The sequence below is a fragment of the Sphaeramia orbicularis genome, chromosome 17 (assembly GCF_902148855.1).
Source record: "Sphaeramia orbicularis chromosome 17, fSphaOr1.1, whole genome shotgun sequence".
Taxonomy (NCBI): Eukaryota; Metazoa; Chordata; class Actinopteri; order Kurtiformes; family Apogonidae; genus Sphaeramia; species Sphaeramia orbicularis.
In genome coordinates this window covers 30066921-30088311 of record NC_043973.1, presented here as the reverse complement: position 1 = coordinate 30088311, position 21391 = coordinate 30066921, and the positions used below count along the sequence as shown (strand labels likewise).

The window sequence follows — 21391 nt, the reverse complement described above, 5'->3', positions numbered from 1 at the left end:
ATCTTATCTTATCTTGTTTTATGTTATCTTATTTTATCTTATCTTAAAAGCATCAGTTGCCTCCTTACTATAATAGTGCATTGTATTGGTTTGTTTTTCACTCTGATAATGTTTCTTCTTTAAATTATAGATAAGACCATAAAATCACAATGACATTTGCTTATTCATGATTTGATACAGGATGACATTATCAGAGTGCCTCAGATTCATCCAGACTGCAATGAATCCTTACAAAATCTTAGCACTGTGTCAACGTTAGTTATAGATGTGGTTCAACCTGCTGTCATTCTGGAATAGGAGAAAAAGCTCTATGGGTTGTTTGCTAATTTGTATTTCTTTGAATGAATCACACTCATCTTGTGTGTCTTTGTAAAGTAGTGTCAGGGGAGAAGATGTTGTGGTGAAACATTTACCTGTAGGTAAGCAAGCGGAGGCATTAAAATAACAAAATCCTCACGCAAGAAAACACCACATATAAAGATGCTTTTCTGCCAAAACTTGTCTTTTTCAGTTTGTAGTTGCAGCAACACAGTAACAGGAAGAAACAGTTGTCCAAAGGCAGGATTATTCCAGCAGGGTATATCCTAGGAGCCAGTCAGTCTTATAAATAAACTAAATATTCATGTTTTTTTAGTGTAATATCTGTAGTCTCTAAAAACAAACACCAACTTTATCATCCAGGCGTTTTAATGAACTCAGAGTCTCTTATCAACTGAAAAAATAAGCCTGGACTCCTTCTAAAATTGGCAAATCACTAAACAGTTAAGGCCTTGCACGTGCATATCTATGTGTATACCATATAAACCAAACTCTTACATCTACTGACTGGTCCAGATGTAAATATTTCTAGAACCAGGTTAAAATCATGGTCTTCAACTTACTCTCTTTGCATCTAAGTGACTTTATTTGAATTACATTAACAATAATTTTGATTACTCTCTTTTATGACTATTTTATGTGCTTTGTACTTTTAACAGCATTTTTAATATCTCTGTCTTTTACTGTTTTGGCACTTTGTTTTTATTTTCCTCTAGACCCTCCTTTTGTTTATGTAAAGCACAATGAATTGCCATTGTAACTACACTGTAAAAAATGACTGTAGAATGAACACCAAAAAGTTGTAAAATTGCAACATAAAAAAACTGTAAGTGACAATACATTGCAAAGTTGTTTATTTGAAAAGATTTTTATGTTAACGATTGAATCAAATATAGCTAGTTTTTACAGGAAGAGTATGTGAACAAAACCAGATTTGTATGTAGAAATGATGTATTTTTATTGTTTTTAGAAAATAAAACTGTAAAGTAAAATACAATGTGGTGCTGTTTAAATTGTAAGACCATAATGTTGAAATAACGGCCTATTTGCTTTATATATATATATATATATATATATATATATATATATATATATATATATATATATATATATATATATATATATATATATGTAGAGAGAAAGAGAGAAATGTTATTTTAAAAAAGTAAACATTTAACAATGTAACATTTTAAACTTGTACATAAATGGGTTGGTAGAGTTGGCAGAGCGGCTCGTCCAATAACCAAAGGGTTGGTGGTTCGAATCCTGGCTCTGACTGTCCATATGTCCAAGTGTCCATGGAAGACACTGAACCCTAAACTGGTCCCAATTGGACCTGGTGGTTTTGGAAAAAGCTTTGGACACCATGAAGGTGGAGAAAATGTGCTAAATAAGTGCAGTCCATTTACCATTTAAATCCAAAGTTAAATCTACATGTTTAAAATGTTAAATCTACTTGTTTAAAATGTTAAATTTACTTGTTACTTCGTAAATATGTTTATAGTTGGATGTGTTTTTTACAGTATTGTTCTGGAAATCACAGCTGCCAGTTTTTTTCCGTAAAACCAGGATTTTTTTTTTTACAGCGTACATGAAATATGCTATAAACTTGCATCTCTTTGCTTACACTGTATAATATAGCACACATATAGTCTATAAACAGACAACAGTCATCCCAACATGACTCCCTTGTTTGCATGTCCCTTTCAGAAATACACCCCAAATCAAACTGCAGTCAAATGAATGTACTTAAATGACTTTGTCTGTGCATCTTAATGGGAAATATGCATTTAACTGTAGCCTTTAAAACTCCATCCTTTATTTCTCTGTACGCCCCTATCTCACCTGTTGAGAACGCAGTCAACTCCGCTACACATCCCTCTTCCTTCCAGACAAAAAGACATCTTACACAGGGAGATGCAGATATTAGTTGTTATCCCGCTCCGGTCTGTGTTTTTGACGGTAAACGCGGGCCTCCCGGTGCCCATTACTGGAGCTGCCAGATGATCGGTATGGAATGGAGGTCCCATGGGACACTGAGCACGTGGTCTAGGCTGCCACAAGACGTCAGCGGCAGATGGCATGGGTACCCGCTGTTGGCATAAGTGTCATTCCTCAAAGAGAGAGAGAAGGGGAAGAGAGAGGGAGGGAGGGAGAGAGAGAGAGGAAAAGGAAGAGCACAACACAGCAAGGCAGAAAAAGAGAGTGCGCAGGTTGAGCTTTTCCTTGTGCGTTTGGTTTGGAGGAGAAGCCGCCGCAGCGCAGTTTCAGGGATAATTGGGAACATGCGAGGTGCACGCTGACCAGAGGTTAGTACTGGAGCCTTTAGACAGCTTCTGCACTGCATTTGTGCACATTTATGGCATGCTTTTGTGATGTTGTTGGACTTAAAACATGCACAGATCATTTGTGTTATTTTCAAATCTAAAAATCATGAAGGTTATTATTAAAAGGATTAAAAGGGGATCTGTTATCACAAGTGCAAAGACAATAAAGTTGAGTGCCTTTCAAAAGGTACCAAGCTGTGACATTGGCCTTGCTTTTCAATTTGTTCTTCTTCCTCATGGGAGGACCCATTCACAAGGTAATTAACAGACCACCTTCAAAAGACGTAGAGCTGCTCCATGTTGTCCTGACTTTATGCTTTGGCTTTGATTCTCCCAGGGAAATATGTTGACACTGCCATTCGAGGAAGCGCATATGATGTGTGAGCCACGTTTTGGTGCCAATTATCCCCGCGAAGGCTTACCTGAGAGTCTGGAACAGGAGCGACAACACAACCCGGACAGGGCCAACTCTGACATGAGGGACGGAGAGGACGAGTTCTCCGACAGAGAGGAGGACGACGACAGAGAGTTCGACCAGGATGACGACGGGCTTCCCAAAAAGCGAGGACCCCGGAAAAAGAAACCGGGGAAGGAGCATTTGGACAGGGCCAAACTCCGGCGCCAGGAAGCCAACGCCCGGGAACGCAGCCGAATGCACGGCTTGAACGCAGCGCTGGAGAGTCTGCGTAAAGTTGTGCCATGCTACTCCAAAACTCAAAAACTTTCCAAGATTGAAACGCTAAGATTGGCTAAAAATTATATCTGGGCCCTGTCTGAGACTCTGAGCGCAGGGAAGAGACCGGATCTCCTCGCCTTCGTACAGACTTTGTGCAAAGGATTATCCCAGCCCACCACCAACTTAGTGGCCGGTTGTTTGCAGCTAAACGCGAGAAATTTCCTCACAGACCACAACGGAGAGGTCATGTTCTCTGGCAGATCGCCTTATGATGCCATGTACTCCTACCCGGGCTCAGACATGAACACGCCTCCTGGCCACAGCGGCACCAGCCTGGACACCAGCGCCAAACCGTTCCGACACTACAGCTACGGCGGCGCCTACGAACCCTACTACGAGAACCCGTCCCCGGAGGGCGGGAGTCCGCATTTTGACAGTCAGCTAAGCCCTCCGATGAGCTTCAATGGGATTTTCTCCCTAAAACACGACGATCCGCCAGATTATGGCAAAAGCAGTCACTATGGCATGCGCTACTGCAGTGCGCCAGGACGCACGGCTCTGGCGCATAACTCCATGTACCGAGTGTCCCCAGAGGCCCGTTTCCCCTACGATCTGCACGTCCGCAGCCAGTCCTTCCAAGCACAAGGGGAAGTTAATGGCTCTTTCCACAATTAATCAATCACCTGGACAAAGTTCAAGTCTTAGAAGTCATACAATTTCCCCGCAGACGCGCAGAGTGGAACTAAAAGGACTCCAGACACACCGATGCACAGCAAAACTGCCCATTTAAACATTCATTTTGTGTTACTTTCTCACTCCTATTGTATCTTTAAAATATAATTAGAAAGCAGTTAACAAATTACGATGAGATTCCAAATCACAGCACACTGTTTTTAATTTTGATTCTTATTTATTTATTTAAAACGCTTTGGAAAACAAGTGAAATGATCCACATGGGCAGATCTTCTTACTAGTTTCATGTAAAAAAAAAAAAAAAAAAATATTTAATGGCTCCTTTCCACGTATTTATTTCCAGTGAAAAGCTACAACAACGACTCAGATTTAGAAAAATTCGTTTCAGATGAAGGTTATAAGCTATTTATTTAATCATGGCACTGGTGCAGATGGAGTTGGATGAGACTGTGGTCACGATGTAGACAATTCACTTGATTTTTATGGGTTTTAATTTGATTCCCAGTAATCGGTAAAGATGCACATTTTTAATGGGGGAACAAAACAGAAAGAAACACCGGGAGGGAGAATCAGAGAAGTAACTTCATCAGGGAAGTTTGGTGAAACATGATTGGAGTTCAGAGCAATAAAGGTCAACAATTGAGCTATGCAAGGCAGCCAAATGCAATCTTTGCTTATTAAAAAGAAAAAAATTATATGTCTATTTCCTCTCACGTGGTATTTCTCGTATTTAATTAAAATAGCACCAAGAAACGAAACTGATTCAAAGTGTTCCTCCAGCCAGTGTGAAGACGCGCATGTGTATAGGTGACCTGAGGATGGAGTCATCTAATGTGGTCTCATAAATACACCAAGTTATGGGGGGGGGGGACCCTAAAAGCCTAAAATCTAAATGCATTTGTATCTGGAGTAAAAAAAAAAAATATTGTGTTAACGAGGTGAATGTAAATTATTATTGTATTTATTTATTTAAGGTTGTTTATTATAAGTACATCGATTTGAATGTGGATAATATATTATAAAAAAAAGTATTGTAAAATTCAACAGTGTTACATTTTATATGTGAATTTCCATGCATTTAAAGTTTGTTTTGTTGCATTGTTGAAAATGTCACTACAGATGGAGCACTGGAAGGAGATCATTTTGTGAGAGGTGAACAGTCTGTTTCCAAACTATATGAATCCGAACAACATGCCTTAAAAAAAAAAAAAAAAAAAGAGAGAGAGAGATGACGAACACCAGTATGCAACGAAATGAATGTTTTGGTTTTAGTTTGATGTGAACTTTTTACAGTTCCTTGTTCCTGCTGAGGAGCCTCCTCACAGAACAACTGTGATGCACTTCATGTATTTCTGCACAATTGTTGGTGACTGTACTCTCATATAAATTTTGTTGACTTTATAACTGTACCTGAATGAATCATTGGAATATATTTTATTTTTTATTTATTTATTTATTTATTTTCATTTCTAAAACACTTACACGCACACACGCACGCATACACACTTCTAAAGACTCGTTATGGATCGAAATATTCGTGAAGTAATGTGTTAATGTTTTGTGATGTGTTTTGTCGCAATAAAATGACGAAGAGGCTGTGAGAGGCTGTATGAGCTTCTCAGCTTTCTGTGCAAAATTGATCGACAGCAGACGGCAATTAAAAAATAAATTGTTAGAAAAATAAATCAAGATTAAAACGCCCCGGGCGCAATTTTATTTATTTATTTATTTATTTATTTATTTACCAAAATGTCATCCTGGAATTGTTGCACAGGCTGGAGGTGGTGGTGTGTTCAGGCCCATGCTTGACACATAAGACTCACCAAACAGAGAGGAAAATGGACTGTAAAATGGTTTCAAACATTGTATTCAGATATTTAATATAAGGATGATAATGTCCCCTCAGCAGATCTGTGCATCACTCAGAGGTCATTTAAAAGCTTCAAATATTATCCAACCACCTTAGATTTTACACATGGGTTTGAAATGTGCTTGTTGACGTAGGTTGATTTAATTTCAGTTGATCAGATGGTTGATTTGTGACCAAAAAAAAAAAAAAAAAATGCCCACAAGCTGTTGGATGTCAGCCAAAGAGCACAGACAGTTGCTCCCAGTCAGTGAAGCCCGGATCTCTGGAGAGATTTTGATTCCAAGTAAATGTGGTAAAGTCGGTTCCAGTCCAAAGTGGAGACACATTTAAGACATAACTCTGCACCTCCACTTTTATTTTATTATTATTATTATTGTTTAATAATGAGGATGAGATTTAGTGGTCAGTGCATTGTCTGAGTTCTCTCCAAAGTTTCAGCGCAGTTTCATGATTTGACCCTGAACGCATCAAACTGGGGAAGTTTTTACAGATAATGTTTATATTTTATCGTTTCTTTGACTGAGGATGAAAATATTTTACATAAGTCATATAACATAGGTTTGGTTTGTTTTCTTTGGAATTCTCGTTTCGGTTAATTATTAATTTTCTATTTAAAAGGCGCCTTTTTCCTCATTTTAGACTCTGAAACTGAAAAAAGTTTAAGGAGCGCAAATAATACTAATATTACTATTATAAAGGTTAGACAAGTTCACTAAAGTTTCAGGTGATTGAGACGAATCATTGAACATTTGGCTTTAACAGTCTTAAATTAAACCAATAGGTTAAAAAAATCAGTTAACTTTTACATAATATGAGTATAAAATAAAATGTAATGCAGTTTTGAGACAACTTTTTTTGATTTATTTTGATTTATATTATTGGCGTGCAGCTTCTTCTGTCAATAGAATAAAAGTTAATCATTGTAACTTTCAGCAAAAATAATTGTATGTTTATTTTTTTTATATATAGAGAATTGAAGCTTTTACTTGAACAAATACTTGGACACTTTTGGTTTAACGCAAATCAGGCAAACACTAAAAATAAAGAGTTGGCAAGAGTTTATACATGTTTTATGTGAAAAAGGATCAACACATAACATTAAAAAAAAAAAAATCCAGCTCAAAAACCTAAATATTATTTTCACGTTGGATCTCTAAGACTGCATATGTTCAGCCAGCTGACAAAAAGGACACTGTTTAATAAAGCAATAAAAAATTCTGTTAAGGCTGAACAGACCAGGAAAAAAAAGACCAATTAGCTGTTTTTTGTTTGCATGTGATGGTCATGGAATTGTAATGTTGTATTAAATTTAGTTTAGTGTAATTTCAGGGCTCGTCATGTTATCCTTTACTGTTATTGGGCTGTTATAGATAAACCGTTGCAATCACACAATTAATTCTAATTGAATTATGCAGATCTTAAGCAAAAAGCAAACAAAATTATAAAAGGCCAAACCAGAAAAACAAAATATTAAATTATTTATTTATTTATTTATTTATTTATTTAAATCATCTACTGGTGGATATGACTCCTGTGCTTCAAACTGTAAAAAAAAAAAAAAAAAAAAAAAAACGACTCATGTTGGTTTATATAACGAAACAAATGTTGCTTTTGTTCAAATGTTTTCAGCAGCAGAAAAAGAAAAAAAAAAAAAAGAGGAGCCCGTGGGTTCGGATCAGAGAAAATATCAGAATCTCTCCTTTCTGTATCTCGTCGTAAAAAACGGAAGACTCGGTTAGTGGGGGTCCCAGTGGGGCCCTAAATGGACCCCTTCATGGCCCCCCAGTCCTAACATCCCAACCCTGTTTTATCCCGTTCACTGGGGGGGCTCTCACCTTATCACTCCTGTTATTGCGTGTTTTTTTTTCCCCTCTTCTGTGTCTTGTAGGCTGGGTAATATTTTAATATTTGCGCGTGTGAAAACCCATATGTGTGGACGAGAGGTGGGTTCAGATCACTCTTGGGGTCTCTCTCTCTCTCTCTCTCTCTCTCTCTCTCTCTCTCTCTCTCTCTCTCTCTCACTCTCTCGGGTGGGATGCTGACGAGTTGTGGGGTGGGGAGAGTGTTTTGTTTTTTTTTTTTTTTTTTCACGCCCACAGGGTCCACGGGGCGACGTGCGGCAGTTTAGCGCGGGGTCAAACGCGTACACGTACCCCTACATTCACGCAGCTCATTAAGCCGGGTGGAGAGAGGAGGAGGAGGAGGAGGAAGAGGGAGAAAGAGAGAGAGAGCATATGGCCCGGCTCTGTGTGGGAGGTGAGGGACAAGAATGGAGCATATACATCCTATAGAGGTGGCGTGGAGAGACGCATTTGCAATCTGAAGACTTAGTCTCATAATTAGTTCAAAACAAACACTGTGTTTCTATAGGGGTACAAGTTGAGGTGTGTGTGTTTCACGTAATAATAATCTCAGAAGTTTTAGTAAAAGTTTCCACAGTCGCCTATAAGTGAATTAACTCATCAGAAACACAAGAGGGCAAAAAACAAACAAACAAACAAAAAAATCTTCTTTATATATTTTTTTTGATTTTTGTTATAAATTATGGTAATTTATTGGATCATTCTGCTGCAATGTCTGAAATCTGAGCACCAGTCAAGAAAAATGAAAATAATGTTCCCCGCCACGTCGGCAAGCATCCTCAAATTTCGTGCCATTCCCAAGCCCCAGATGGTGTGGGATGGGAAACGTTCCCCCATTAAATTCCTAATAATCATTTCTCCTGCGGAATCGGGGGTGGTGGCAGTGGGGATGTGGAGGAGGAGGAGGGTGAGGGGAGGGGAGGGGAGGGGGGGTGAGGGTGGGGTGCGAGGAGCGTGTGTGTGTATATATGTGTGTGTGCGTGGGGTGGTTGGGAAGTGAGGATTGGGTTGGTGGGTGAGGGGAGTAGAGGGATTTGGTGTTTTAATTAGACAGATTTAAGGAGCTGAACCCCCCCCCCCCCCCTTCTCTCTCTCTCTCTCTCTCTCCAAACCCCCCCCCCCATCCCCATCCCCATCCTCTGTGTGTGGATTCATTTGTGGGTGCCTGCTTATATTTCTAGAAGTGTGCTTGAAAAATATCTATATATACACGTATGCGTAATTTGTGCGTCTTTGCGCGTGCGGTTGCGCGTGGTTGTGTGTGGGGCTCGTGCGGGTCACGGCAGGGCTGATGCTGCTGCGTAAAGAAGCCTGACACTCCAGTTCTACGGGCCAGGATCTCATTAACGTGTCAGATTGGTGGATCAGTCTCTCTGGCAGCCGGCCCGGCCTCTCACAGGAAGTACTTTCTCTCTATCTGTGAACTTGGCACCGAAAGGTTAGACGGGCTGGGAGAGGGTGGGTAGGTGGGTGGAGAGAGCAGGGGAATATGTTAGCCCGGAGGAGAGAGGAAGAGGCACAGACATTAATTATAATATTTGGTCAGATTGGATAAATATTGGTAAAGGATTGCGGTTTAAGAGCTTGCTTTTTTATCCGTCGGGGATAAGGAGTGGAAATGAATGAGTTCTGAATAGTAGCGCTGATTTCCACGGTGCGAGGAGGGAGGAAGAGGCAGATAGACAGACTGACTGACTCCTGCAGTTGCACCAGTTCGGAGGTGGAGATATGCTAAGTATGTGACAGGAGCATCTGTCACTACATCACCTTTGTGCTTTGTGCTCTTTGTCTATAGGGGTGCTCCGAGAAAGAGTGTATGCTCGTGTGAAAGAGTGTGTGGCTACAACATGAGCACGTATAGAGGATAGAGAGGGTTTTTTTGTACTTTTTTTTTTTTTTTTTTTTTTTTGAGCAGGTGGGAAGTATACAGGGGTGTGATCCTCTGACACCCCAGCAACACCCTATTTCAGAGCAGACTGAGAGACACGGGTGATACTGGGTGGAGTGGGTTCAGTTTTACTGTGAATGTGAGCATCTGGTAGATAGATAGATAGATAGATAGATAGATAGATAGATAGATAGATAGATAGATAGATAGATAGATAGATAGATAGATAGATGCATACATACATACATACATAGATGCATGCATACATACATGCATACATACATACATACATACATACATACATACATATATAGATCAGTGACAGAATCATCAAGACAACCAAATCTTTTCTGTCACTAAAAATACCAATATAAAACCTGTTAAAAGCATGATAAAAACCTAAAGTAATAATATAAAACGAGGTGCAATGAATAAATAAATGATAAATACATTAAGACCATGTTAAAATAAGCCAGACTCCAAGATTTAAAATAAAGTGAAGTGAAAAAAACACTTTCAGAAACATTGTACTGGATGCATATAAGACATACATAATGTATATCCACTTATAATCAATGTCATTCTTATTTTGCATTGTATCAATTATTATTATCACCATATAAATGTATTTCAGTGGCTCAATAATAGTGCTACTTGAAAACAGTCTGGATGGATGGATGGATGGATGGATGATAGATAGATAGATAGATAGATAGATAGATAGATAGATAGATAGATAGATAGATAGATAGATAGATAGATAGATAGATAGATAGATAGATAGATAGATAGATAGATAGATAGACAGACAGACAGACAGACAGACACATACACACACACATACATACACACATACATACATAGATCAGTGACAGAATCATCAAGACAAGCAAATCTTTTCTATCACTATATCTATCACCAATATAAAACCTGTTAAAAGCATGATAAAAACATGATTTAATGATATAATACAAGGGACAATAAATAAATACATGATAAATGAGTTAAGATCACGTTAAAATAAGCCAGACACCAAGATTTAAAATAACGCGAAGTGGAAAAAAAACAGTTTCAGAAACATTGTCCTGGATGCATATAAGACATACATGACAAACAAAAAGTTAAGGATATTTTTAATTTCTGGGCTATTTTTTTCATTTGCGGTTATAGTGCTTTTTACTTTTCTGTGTGTGAACTGAATTGAAACACATTTTTTTTGAATGATCAGACATAATTTTATTTACATATATACATACATGCATACATAGATCAGTGACAGAATCATCAAGACGAGCAAATCTTTCAAAATATATACTTTAATGTTTTTGTCCAAAGTAAGATTAGAATACATCTGACAATATCAAAATGGTTAAATAAGAACAATATACTTCAGGAAGTTACTGTTGTAGTGAGACTGTACTATACTTCCTTGTACTGTACCTTTGTTTAAGGTTTTACAGTTACTTCACACTTTTGCAGTCATCATTCTCCATACATTTTCACATTTATTAAAACTACATATTTGTTTGTTTTTTTTAAGTCTCTAAGTATATTTTGCAGTGTTAACCCCTCTCAGATGTTTTAAATCAAATATATTTATTGATTTTTGTGGTGTGAAGGAAAATATACAATATTTGTTCAGTTGAAGAGGACGTTTTTCAATACAGGAAACAAACATCGGACTCCCAACAACCAAAACAAAACAAGACAGAAAAAAAGGAAACCCCCCCAAAATAAAGACAAGGACCATTGATTTACTGCCTTTAGAGCCCCACATGATACAATAAGTGAAATACAGTATACTTCAGGAAGTTACTGTTGTACTGAGCCTGTACTATACTTCCTTATACTGTACCTTTCTTTAAGGGTTTACAGTTACTTTACACGTTTGCAGTCATTTTTGCAATCATTCTTCATACATTTGCACATTTATTAAAACTATATATATATATTTTTAAATCTCTAAGTATATTTTGCAGTGTTAACCCTTCTCAAATTTGATGAAACCGTTAGGATACAAAATACCACAAGTCCACAAGGGGATAAAAAAAAAAAAAAAAAAAAGCATCCATCCACTTTCTACAAGAAGCATATTTTAATCTAGTCTTTAGATTTAGTTGGTAATAAATGTATGCAATGAGAAAAAAACAATGAACTTATTTGGAAAGTTTTTAAAATATATACACTGTTAACTGTGTTTCATCAAGCATTTAAGCCATGCATTAAAAACATCCAAATCTATCAAATGGACATCTGAAGTTAGTTTTTTATCTTTTCAAGTTAACATTATAAGGTGGTAAAAATGGTCATGAAATGTATAGTTAGTTGGGTTGATGACAATATTTGTGTGGGTCTTCAAGGTTCAAGGTCTACAGTCTGGAGAGGGCGTCTCAAACGTTATACACAAAAAACATTAACCATCCAAACCACAGGGCACATACAGGGGACAGATTAAAAACAGCACAGACAAAGGACATGGACAGGTACTCCCAGCAGCTCACTGATCATGGTTAAAACAGACTACAAATAAAAAGATGAAAAACAGATTAAAATAAATCAAAGTCATCATATGTCACTAAAAATGTCAACATAAAACCTGTTAAAAGCATGATAAAAACATGATGACAGTAAATAAATAAATGATAAATAAGTTAAGACAACGTTAAAATAAGCCAGACTCCAAGATTTAAAATAAAGTGAAGTGAAAAAAAAACACTTTCAGAAACATTGTCATGGATGCATATAAGACATACATAATGTATATCCACTTATAATCAATGTCATTCTTATTTTGCATTGTATCAATTATTATTATTACCATATAAATGTATTTCAGTGGCTCAATAATAGTGCTACTTGAAAACAGTCTCGAGAGATAGATAGATACATACATACATACATAGATCAGTGACAGAATCATCAAGACAACCAAATCTTTTCTATCACTAAAATGCCAATATAAAAACTGTTAAAAGCATGATAAAAACATAAAGTAATAATATAATACAAGGTACAATGAATAAATAAATGATAAATACATTAAGACCATGTTAAAATAAGCCAGACTCCAAGATTTAAAATAAAGTGAAGTGAAAAAAACACTTTCAGAAACATTGTCCTGGATGCGTATAAGACATACATAATGTATATCCACTTATAATCAATGTCATTCTTATTTTGCATTGTATCAATTATTATTATTACCATATAAATGTATTTCAGTGGCTCAATAATAGTGCTACTTGAAAACAGTCTAGATAGATAGATAGATAGATAGATAGATAGATAGATAGATAGATAGATACCTTTCTGTAGCCTACAGGATGTTATACCACCCTTGTTCACATTCCCATTTGGAAATGAGAAATCACCTACATTAAACATGTAAGAACAAGTAGGAACTTTCTCGGCTCATCTAGACTAATTATATAGTGCTTTGTGAAGAGTCATTAGGTACATAATTAAGTATCTATTAGTATGGAGAAAGAATCCATTCATAATATCCATACTAAAAGGACTTACTGCCCTTTTTTAACTCAATCCGTATTGTTTTATAATCACTTCCCTTTATGATTAATACGTATCTTGATCGACCATCAAATACCACTTGTGTGGTTCAGTTCAGATAAGGTAATCACAATATTTGGTACATCTCATAGTGTGCAAAAAGCGAAGGCAAAAAAAGAGAAAAGAAAGTAATAAAAGGGTCTGATTGAAGTAGTTCTCCTCGTTGAGAAGGACTTGTTTGTAAAATAAAATTTGGTACACACGCATCAGCTGGCAAAGAACATCAACAAACACAATGTGCTTCGGCAAAATCCAATTTCTTTTTTTTTTTTTTCAAGCAATATTATACTTCTTCACAGTTTACAGTAGACACAATGGGGATTTTTTTGTGGAGGCTACGACTGTAACAAATGTCCCAACCAGACAGGAGCGTCGTCTTGTCGATGTATGATCTCTCTACTGTAGAACATCTTTGCGTATCTTCTTAGTATTCTAGTCCATTCTGTACCATCACCAATCTGTCCCATACTGCCTTTCAACCATTTCCTGTGGGACCCATGCTGTGTTGCAAGGCCCCTCTCTCTCTCTCCTCTCTCTCTCTCTCTCTCTCTCTCTCTCTCTCTCTCTCTCATGCGCACACACACACACACACACACCCACACACACAAACAAACACACACACATTATAAGCAACACACTGACTGTAGAGGGAAAGTGAGCTGTCTGCGGAGGGTTGGATTCTTGGTGCCGGTCCAAAAATGTGTCACTCGGGACACGCATGGCCTGCTGGAGGCAGGAATTCTGTCGCTAATGGGCCCCGCAGCCGTCGGCACCACCTGGGGATATGGGAGATGGGATGGATGGATGGGGGAGGATGGAGGAGGGAGGGAGGAGATGAGGAAGTGTATGCAGCACAATGTGTTGGTAACAAACAGGAGGATATGGTATGTGTATATGTAATCTATCTATCTATCTATCTATCTAGCTAGCTAGCTAGCTAGCTATCTAGCTATCTAGCTATCTAGCTATCTGTCTATCTGTCTGAAACAAAACACTTTATTGTTCACTAAACTGTGAAAGCAGCTTTAATGTACTTTTTTTTTTAATCTGCAGCAATAAAAAGCAGAGTTTCCAAATTCTATTAGACATAAACCAAGTTGTTCGTTCTCAATATGTTCTTTGAACTTGTGGAATTAATGTATTTAGAATGAAAAGTCAACATTTTTCCCTGCCATGAAAGGCAGCTTATAAAAAATGTGAAGGCATAAACAGGCAGGGCAGGTGTTGACGATGCAAATGAAACGGATGACAGATGGTGAGCCTCGCGATTGCTCACTGTGCAGATAATGGATGGAGGTAATCAAATTCCTCTGAGGCTTTGGGACTTTCTTCAGAACTTTCCCATCAATTGCACCATCAAACGGTACCATCGTCAAATGCAGCCCCCCCCCAACACCTCAAAAGAAGAGATACAAAGAAGTTACAAGATTTTATTTTCTGATAGACTCGGGCAAGTTCTGTTGGGGATGTGGAAAATATACACTCCTACCTCCACAGACAGACAGACAGACAGACAAGTCATGTAGAGATACCTGAAGGCACAATTCTCATCCTGTCTCATCTATCTTATCTTCACATGTGTCTTTGTTAAAACAGCAAATGTGTGTGTTGGTGTGTGTGAGGCTATGCTGCGCAACAGAGGACACACAGTAATAGAAAAGCAACCATGACATCAACAAGGCACCAAAGCTAAACTGCAGGGGACAGTGTGGCGTCTCCATCCACACAAACCCACCTTTCATGTCCTGTGATTGACTTTGACTCACTTGAAACCATAAAGGATTTATGGATTTACTCGCTTTAGCTGCAAGAATTGTTGTTGCTTCAAAGGAGATCATGAAAACATGCGTGGCCCATCTGATCTGTATTTCTCATGTTCTCACTGGAGGGAAACAGGCTGTTCTTCTGTAAATTTCCTCATCACTGTGATGACAGCCGTTTGATTTTCAAAGGGCCCGGTATGAAGGTCAGTTTAATGGTCCATTTGTGTTTTGTATTCGTCTTGCATCAGTGGAAGCTTCAAAACAAAGAGGGTCAGACAACGCAATAAATGGGATTTTTCTCTTTTTTTTTTTTTTATGAGTAAAACATGTCATTAAAAACGCAATAAGTGTTTCAATAAGCGTGAAATCTGTCTTATATTCCAAACTATCTATCTGTTAACTAATGAACATTTTCAAAACATTTCTGGAGTCATTCATTTGAGCACTTGGCTACGCCATGATCAGTATGGAAGACAAACGCTGTTGTGGCAGACAAGACTTGAAATGCCAATTCTGTATCTGAAAAGCATTTTCCTGTCACAACACTCAAGTGCTGCAACAATTACTGCAACAATTCTCTTTCACACTTCCAGCTATGATAACAGCTTCAAGTGTCACACATATGTCTGCATAAAAAGCGTAGGAGAAAGTATCACAGAGGCAAAGGGAGGAAAGTATGCTTAATATCACAAGTTTTACGTGCTAGGTGGTTCAGTTTTTTTTCCTAATGCCTGTTTTTATAGAATGAGTGATAATTGCTTCTGTAAAGTCTCAGGACACTGCACCATATTGTTATGTTAAAGGTGCAAACGCCTTTGCTTTGCATTCCCATTTCTTCCCCGTTGGTTGAATACCGTTACTAGTGCAGCAGTTTTCTGACAGGCTGGTAACTAACCTGCTGGGAGGTAACAGTGGCAGCTTCACAGGTGAAAAACCCATGATGAGAATGAGATACATATTGTTAGAGAAATATCCTGGACAAGCTTCCTTAAAATAAATTTCCCTGCTGTTCCCTTCCCAACCAGATCAAGGGCACACACAGCCAAGTGAGTGTAATTAACTTTTCCGAACTCATTTGGATAATCTCTCCCTCAGTTACCTTAGCTTGTGTGAAATTCCCAATTAACTATATCCCAGCAAAATCACAAAACAACGCCATGTGAAATTTCTTAATGAATTCCTTTGTCTCTGACTGGCACAGATGAGGCATGAGAAAGGCACATGTACGGTGAGCGTATTAGTTAGGCGAGCCCATGTGATGGTGCCCGTTCACGGCTGACGGAGCGTTGGTATCCTCGGGCATGGCTGCCAAGCTGCCAGTCTGTGCCGTCACACCTTGCTGCCTTTAAAGATTGCCCTGCAGAGATGGGGAGGGGGTACGGAGGGCCTCACGTTTTTAACAACTCACAGTCTGGCAACCCAGGAGGGTTTACGACTCAGGATCAGTGCCAAGAACTGCCCACCAGAGAGAAGGGGGGTGAAAGGAGAGGGGGGAGGAGGATGCAAGGCGATATGGGTGTAGAGTACACACGCACACACGAGTCAGGCCCCTATCAGTCACATTCACGCAATGCATGTGTGTATGAATATGTGTATAAATGTCGAAAAGTGTGTGTGTGTGTGTGTGTGTGTGTGTGTGTGTGTGTGTGTGTGTGTAAGGAGAGTCAGCTGCTCCAGTATCGGAGCGTATATTTCCAACAAAACAGTATGTCAAATAAATTCATCAAGATCTGTCTGAGGCATGTTAAGGAAAGAGGAAAGTGTGTGTCTACACAAGATATACTGCTAGCATCATATACACACACACACACACACACACACACTGCCCCCCTCCACACACACTTTGCCTTTTCTCAGTAATCCACACAAATGGCAGTGGATGGCAGAATGTAAATGAGCTGGTTATTACACAGCAACGTTCATCAAGCTGAGCTGGAAAGACTTCAATGGCCCTGATGAATATGCATGCAAATTTGTTAATTAAGTTAATTATTCTGCTGAAAATTCATTTGTCTTCCCAAGGACATTTCTGCGATGATTTTAACATGTTTCCACCATTAGTCATGCACGGTGCTATTGAAAATCACTTCTGTTCACCTTTTGGAAAGTTGCGGCCAAAAAGGGGATAGAACACCTAGAAAACATGCGGAGAAGGTACGAGGCGGGTAGAGGACAACATATCAGGGGCGTGGAGTGTAGTCGGAGGTAGACAGCAGCTGGTGCAGCCTGAGGATAAAGAAGGGTAAGCCAAAAAGCATGGTCTGTAGGATATTAGCTCGGTGGGTAGAGCACTGAGGAGTCAGTGCCAGGTCTGGAGGTCCAGTTCTCACTGGGACCATCCAAGATAAAAATGTTTTCATTCACAGAATACTTCTACAAAATGCCATGTATTATAGCATAATGTGATATAATCTGATATTATGTGATGTTAAATAGCGACACAGTTACATCATGTAAATTCACAGAATGTTGCTAGAAGTCAGTCACCAAAAACAATAACTGGAGACATAGTTCTAGATGCAGTAGCACCTGCAGATGTGACTAACACAGGGGTGTCAAACTCATGTTAGTTCAGGGGCCACATACAGCCCAATATGAGCAAATAATAACAGAATAGTATATAAATAATATCAATTCCAAAATTCATATGTCAAACTTCTATGTTTTAGAGTGAAAATATATAATCAAAATGTTTACATTTACAAACTAACCTTTAAGAAAAATGAAAAACATGAACAACCATGAACAAAATGAAATTAAGAAAAAAGTGCGATTTTAACAATTTATGCCATTATTTGGCCTCAGCTTCTCATTTTCATACAGTGGATCTACAAATTCACAAAACATTTAATAACAGGCAGAATATTAGTACAATTACACTTAATTCTCTTGAGACATTTCAGGTTATTCACATTTTTTGTAAAAGACTAGTCTGTAAATGCAAACATTGTTGTGTAATTTTACGTTTTTCTACACAAAAACAAAGAAAAATTTGTGGTTTTCATTATGTATAGTTTATTATGAGTATTTTACTGGTCTGACCCACTTTAGATTGAACTGACCTTTATTTTAACATCCTTGATTGTTAATGTCTTCAGTGTAATTTTTGCATTTCACTAATTCATCCCAGGGGCCGGATTGGACCCTTTGGTGGGCAAGTTTTGGCCCCTGGGCCACATGTTTGACACCCCTGGTCTAACACAACCCAGGTAGAAGTCATGTTTGACAAAGGGGTAAGGGTGTCAGAAGCAAAAAGAAGCCAGTTGTTAAGTATCTTAAAGTGAAATACTACGGAGTACCACCAGATGTTGCTTCAAAACAGCACAACATTAACTTACACTGAACCTCACTCTAACAATTTGTTATAAAAGTCAGTGATATTTCTACAGAAGTCAGTCTTTATTTTAGGGTGGATGGAACCTTCGTCTGTCACGCCATGTTTTGAGGCTAGCAGGTCTACAGTCGTAAAAAAAAATATTAGACCATCAAAAGTCATCAAAAACAGTGGTTATGCAATACAGTCCTAACTCCTGTGTGTATCATGTGACTAAAACAGACAGAAAAGAGAACATGGAATGTCTAAAAGCACTGTTTTTGGCATAGCTATTGATGTAAGAACTGAAGTGATTTTGGTTATTATCAAGAACACATGGAAAATGGCTAGATATCAGCTCTGAAATTAAACTTCTATGAGCTATTTTTGTTATCATTATATTTGTCCAAAGAAATGTACCTTTATTTGTACCAGATGACCATGAAATGACCATGAAATTGAAGAAAACAAGGGTGATCTAAAAAAGTTTTCTGTATATGACAGTATATGTATATGACAGTTTGTTTATATATTAAATAAAGATACTTTGATCGTGGTTGTGATTTATAAGTCACACTAAAAAGACTGTAAAAGGATTTTGTCACATGATGTTTACATTCTAATGCATCAGTAAGCTAGCATTATTTACTTAAAAGTCCTTTTGTCCAAATATGGTCACTTCTGGCTCCAAAAATAATTTAAGTTCACTGTTTTATTGAGTCAGTGGGCTACAGTTTGGAGTGAACTCATCCATCACACCTTGTGTTCATAAAGCTCCATCCTTTTGTCCAAATTTCTCCCTTCAAAACGACACTTCAGTAACCAATGGGTGACGACAGTAGCTCTGTCCGCTTCTTATGTGCAGATTATGGGTCTGGATGCACAAAATTTTGCCCTATATCTGTTATTTTTCAAGTTATTCAATCAACATCCCCATCCTCTTCAGCTACCTACGTGTTTCTGTTATCTAAGTTCAATTTAGCAACTGCATGCTAACACTTTTGAGAAAGTTTTGGATCATGAAATAATGTAGGTTTGTGTGATTGTGTGGAAATAGACCTGGCTATGCAAGATATGGATTCAAACATTATTCACATAAGTTTATGTTATGGTGAATGAAATTATGTTATTGCATTCAGTCAAAATAACTACAGGTTACATGTGTTAATGTTAGGAAAGGGGATTAGCAAACTGAAATACAATTAAGGATTTCTGTGAACTTCAACATTGTTAAAATCAGTTATTTTCATGTGTGTTGAACAAGGTTGTTTTAACCTGTAAAGATCCAAACATCCACCACCAACCAAAACCATCTACTGATGTAAACTGTTTAATACCTGTTCATCCACTAATCCTATCAACACATGTAAATAATCAGTGTAAAATACAATTTGTCATCTTTTCACGATCATCAGATACGACCCATTTAGACGTTCAGAAGCTCCATAGTTACCTTTATGGTGAGTTGGATCAATGACAGTGGATGGAAAAGCTTAGTTTATGTTCAGTTAATGATATATTTCACTGAAAAAGTCCCTTTTTCTGCAGTTTTCTCTGCTTTTGATAATAACCTTCAACTTTAATCTGTGCTTTTATGAACATCCACATGATCAGTAAATTAAATATAGGAAAAATACCTGATTTATACTGATAAAATGCAAAATACAGAGGATAATACTATAAATAAACAGTGATAAATCACTTAAGAGAGGTTAGATATGGAGAAAATTTAATTTGGGAACTGACATAAAAGTAGTGCTCGGTGTTTATGGGTTAATGTGGAAATTTCACATACGTAGCTTAAAGGGAAACCCAATTTTGCATGTATATATAAAAGGAGTAGTAGCCTAGGCACTCTTTAATGTCCCATATTGTAGAAAATAAGACATATCTTTTTTGTTTTTAATAAAGTGGTTCAAAGTCCTTTCTGAATACTACATAAGTGTGAAAATATAGAAATGTTTTATCGCAAACATTAACAAGTGAACTCTTGCAGTAAGTTGCTTAGCAAAAAAAAAATACCTAGAATGTTATAGACACCTAGAAAGTTACAATAACATGTGACTTTACTGTTATTTTTATCTAATTAGATGCACAGCTGCTGGTAAGTAACCTGTTTCCTCTAGATAAGAATCAGGTGAAATGAGCAGTTGGCGAAAGAAATTATGTTTGGTGGGGTGCAGTATGCAAAGCAGTGTTCAAATGTACTATAACCACATATCACCACTACAATACGACAAAGCAGGTTTTTTTGGAATTCCATGCAGGCGCATTATGGCCGCAGTGGTACTAAACACAGAACCAGCTTCATTGCCTCATGGTGCTGTGGCTGTGTGGAATTCTGAAAAAAACGGAGTGACGGTTTCGTTTAGGTTTCAGTTTGGTATGTAAACAAATGGACTGTTTGTGGGAGAGTACACGTCGAAGTTGTTCATCGTGAGGGGAGTGGTTCAGGTGCGTAATCATGGAAAGACTAATGGATGTGATACATAGGCTATCTCTCGTTTTTTACAGATTTATTGAAAAATTGATGACAAAAGTCATACACAACTTTCGGAAATTTCAGGGTGTTCATGATTATTTGCATTTTTTGTGAAAGGATAGTTTGTAAATGTAAACACTTTCATCATGTAATTTAACTTTTTCACATTTAACCAAAAAAAAAAAGAGCATTTTGAAGTTGTCATTATTTATAGATTATTGTGTTATCTTTTTTTACTTGTCTGAACCAAAATGAAAAGTGATTGAGTGAAAATGAGTTTGACATCTTTAACTGTTAATATCTTCAGTGTAAATTTTGCATTTCATGATTTCATCCCGCAGGCCAGACTGGACCCTTTGGTGGGCTGGTTTTGGCCCATGGGCCATATGTTTGACACACCTGGTTTAGACCTTTCGTTTTAATGCCTGCCTTAATTGTTCAGTGACTCCCAAATGTTCTAAAAGCCTTCAGTATTAGATATACTCTTTGTGACTGACTTCCTGTAAAAGACAGAAATCCATCACCATCATAGTCCATCGTTTGAATGTAATCTCCTAAAGGTAATCCATTTCATCTCAATAACTGTCTGTAGTCCTCAACATATTATGATTGTCATCCGTGGAGATGAACTT

The 21391-nt window shown here is 37.7% G+C and overlaps 1 protein-coding gene across 1 annotated transcript; it reads left to right on the top strand.

Moving 5' to 3' along the window:
• The first annotated feature begins 2321 nt into the window (after positions 1–2321).
• neurod6b (neuronal differentiation 6b) lies at positions 2322–3996 on the top strand. The gene is given in 3 exon segments (XM_030161108.1): positions 2322–2444; positions 2446–2610; positions 2983–3996. Coding segments are annotated over 3 exon segments (1302 nt in total).
• The last annotated feature ends 17395 nt before the right edge of the window (positions 3997–21391 follow it).